This window comes from Henckelia pumila, chromosome 2 (genome assembly GCF_033568475.1).
Source record: "Henckelia pumila isolate YLH828 chromosome 2, ASM3356847v2, whole genome shotgun sequence".
Taxonomy (NCBI): domain Eukaryota; kingdom Viridiplantae; phylum Streptophyta; class Magnoliopsida; order Lamiales; family Gesneriaceae; genus Henckelia; species Henckelia pumila.
Genome location: NC_133121.1, coordinates 73,420,209 through 73,423,834, shown reverse-complemented (window position 1 = coordinate 73,423,834; position 3,626 = coordinate 73,420,209). Strand labels below are relative to the sequence as shown.

The window sequence follows — 3,626 nt, the reverse complement described above, 5'->3', positions numbered from 1 at the left end:
TTAAGGTAAAATATTTAATGGTGATTATTTATTTTACTTACACAAATTTAATCATGAAAGTTTTGATACCCAGATATGGAATCGTTCCATATTAATAAAATAAAATTTTTAAACTTCCGCTGCACCGGGTATCAATTCTAATTGATCTGAACACTGTTTTCCAACATATCACGGATGTACAACTCCGCATACTCAGCCATGGAGTAGGTCGTCCTCACCGGTAGGAAGTGCGCCGACTTAGTGAGGCAGTCTACAACAACCCATATGGCATTCAAATTCTTCACTGTCCTTGGAAACCCCACTAAAAAATCCATCGTGACATTCTCCCATTTCCACTCAGGGATAGGGAGAGGCTTGAGTAAACCAGCGGGTCTCTGATGTTCCGCCTTAACCTGCTGGCAGGTCAGACACTCAGCCACAAATTGGGCAATGTCTCGCTTCATGCCCGGCCACCAATACAACTGCATAAGATCACGGTACATCTTCGTACTCCCTGGGTGGATGGAGTACGGCGATGCATGAGCCTCTTCCATGATCGTAATACACAAAGAATCACTTGCGGGTACCCAAAACCGTCCTTTGAATTTCACAATCCTGTCAACCACTGAGTACAAACCGCTACTCCTCTCCTCATCTCTCCGTCTCCACTTACCTAACTGCTCATCATTAGCTTGTTCAGCACGGATACAATCAAACAGTGTAGTCCCCACTGTCAATGAAGATACTCGGGGCGCTCTACCCCTGGCATAAAACTCCAAATCAAACCTTTGAATCTCATGCTGCAAAGGCCTAGACACTGACAAGGAGGAAATCGTTGCTGCTTTCCTACTCAATGCATCCGCAACAACATTAGCCTTACCCGGATGGTAACTAATGTTGCAGTCGTAGTTCTTCTCCAACTCTAGCCATCTCCGCTGCCTCATGTTCAACTCCTTCTGGGTGAAGAAATACTTGAGGCTCTTATGGTCCGTAAAGATCTTGCATTTCCCCCCATAGAGGTAGTGCCTCAAAATCTTGAGTGCAAAGACTACGGCAACCAACTCCAAATCATGAGTAGGATAATTCTTCTCATGCCCCTTCAACTGCCTGGAAGCGTAGGCAATCTCTTTCTCCCGCTGCATAAGAACTGCTCCTAATCCCAGCTTAGAAACATCCGTGTAAAAAATAAAGTCACCTTGTCCAGATGGCATGGCTAAAATCGGCGTGGTCGTGAGAGCTGTCTTCAATACGTCAAAGCTCTTTTGACACTCCGGACTCCAATAAAACTTAGCATTCTTCTTGGTCAATGCGGTCAAGGGCACTGCAATGGACGAAAAGCCCTTGATGAACTTCCTATAATAGCCTGCCAAACCAAGAAAGCTGCGAATCTCCGATGCATTACTAGGTATGGCCCACTCCTTCACTGCTTGAACCTTAGAGGGATCAACCTCTACACCACTCTTGGAGATTACATGACCCAAGAATGCTACTCTCTCCAACCAAAAATCACACTTGTCGAACTTAGCTAACAATTTCCGATCTCGAAGCACCTCAAGGATTGTCCTCAAGTGTTGGTCATGCTCTGCTCGGTCCTTGGAGTAGATGAGGATGTCGTCAATGAAAACAATAACAAGCTGGTCTAAATATGGCTGGAAGACGCGGTTCATGAGATCCATGAAGATCGCGGGTGCATTCGTCAACCCAAACGCCATCATAAGGAATTTGTAGTGGCCGTAACGAGTCCTAATTGCTATCTTGAATACATCCGACTCCTTCACCTTCAACTGGTGATAACCAGCACGAAGATCAATCTTCAAAAATACTGAGGCTCCTTGTAACTGATCGAAGAAGTCTTCAATCCTAGGCAATGGGTACTTGTTCTTCACAGTCAGTCCATTCAACTCCCGGTAATCAATACACAACCTTAGGTTCCCATCCTTCTTCTTCACAAAGAGTACCGGTGCGCCCCATGCAGAAAAACTAAGGCGTATAAAACCCTTATCTAGAAACTCTTGAATCTGCTCTTTCAACTCCTTCATTTCCGTAGGCGCCAACCTATATGGCGCCTTATAAATTGGCGGGGTACCCGGAACCAAATCGATAGAGAACTCAATCTCCGTATCGAGCAGAAGACCTGCAATGTCTTCCAGAAACACATCTCCAAAATCTCGGACTACATCCACTTCTATAATCACGGGTCTAACTGGTATTTCTGTTAAGGTCAAACTTGCCAACAATGTCTCTCAGCCCTCCTGCATAAGCTGTCTCGTCTGTAGAAAAGATATGACCTTGGCCTTCCTCCGACTACTAGCTGCATCAAACCAGAAGGACTCAACACCTTCCGGTCTAACCAACACTGACCTCTGCTGAAAATCAATAACCACAACATTCTTCACCATCCAGTCCATCCCAAGAATCAAATCGAACTCGGGCATGGGCAACACTATCAGGTCTGCAACCACCGTCTGACCCTGTAAAAGAAGTTCAAGACTCCTGACTAAGCTCTTGGTGGTCAGCTCTTCCCCTGACGGGATAATAACTGAGAACCCCACCAATAATTCCTCTCGCTGAATACCCCACTTGAGCACAAACGCCTCAGAAATAAAAGAATGTGTAGCCCCCGAGTCTAATAATGCCTTGGTGGCTACACCAGCTACTAAGATTCTTCCTGCAAAAAGCACAGTTACAACGTAGCATTTGGGTCTCCTAACCACAAGTGAAATCTATGCTCATCATAATACAATCAGCTCCCAATATTCTAAGCATGCAGATAACTACCAACAAAATCATGCAATAACACACAAATCTTACGCAAGTTCCCCAATAAACTCAAGAATATCTAGCACTTAGTATAACCAAATTCTCACTTAAAATAGTTTACCAACATAAATCCACAAATAAATTTAAGGTACCGATTTAAATTAAAAGCTTTAAGCATTACCTGTGATCAGGGTGGTATCAGGGCCGGCCTCCTCGGCCTGCATCATGAAGACTCGCCCAGTCGCGGGCTTCCTGACCTCTGGACAATCAGCAACCACATGTCCTGGTTTCTTGCACTTGTAGCAAACTACTTCTCCCATCAAGCACTTTCCAAAATGAGCCCCGTGGAAAATCCCGCAAACTGGCTTCTCCTCAGCCATGGGAGGAGCGGGTCTGTGGGCTTGACGCCTCTGAGGTCTGTGGGCCTGATGCACCTGGGGTCTGTGGGCCTGATGCACCTGAGGTCTGTGGGCCTGATGCCTCTGCTAACGCGGTGGTCCATGGTACGGCCGCTTGCCATGCTGCTGCTGCTGGCCATGAGCTGGGAATGGCCTCTTACTCTACGCCTCAGCGCTGATATCCCTCAGTGTCTGCTCAGACCTCAAAGCTCGCCTAAGGGCAGAAGCATAGTCAGCTGGCTCCGCCATATGTACATCATGACGGATAGCGGGACGTAGCCCCACAATAAAGTGCTGGAGCTTCTCCTCATCGTCTCCAATCAAGGGCACAAAGTGGCAGCCCCTCTCAAACTTCACCACAAACTGAGCCACTTATAAATCTCCCTATCGAAGGCTCATAAACTCCGTCTTCAAAAGGGCCCTCACATCCGCGGTAAAATACTTCTCAAAGAAAAGTCTCTTGAACTCAGTCCAAGGTAGGTTAGTCGG

The 3,626-nt window shown here is 46.4% G+C and overlaps 1 protein-coding gene across 1 annotated transcript; it reads right to left on the bottom strand.

The window, feature by feature from the left end:
• Nucleotides 1-2,222: 2,222 nt before the first annotated feature.
• LOC140877737 (uncharacterized) lies at nucleotides 2,223-3,119 on the bottom strand. Its single transcript, XM_073281306.1, has 2 exons — nucleotides 2,921-3,119; nucleotides 2,223-2,647 (listed from the first exon to the last, which is right to left on the bottom strand). The coding sequence occupies exons 1-2, from the start codon at nucleotides 3,117-3,119 to the stop codon at nucleotides 2,223-2,225; spliced, it is 624 nt and encodes a 207-aa protein (XP_073137407.1).
• Between the last annotated feature and the right edge of the window lie 507 nt (nucleotides 3,120-3,626).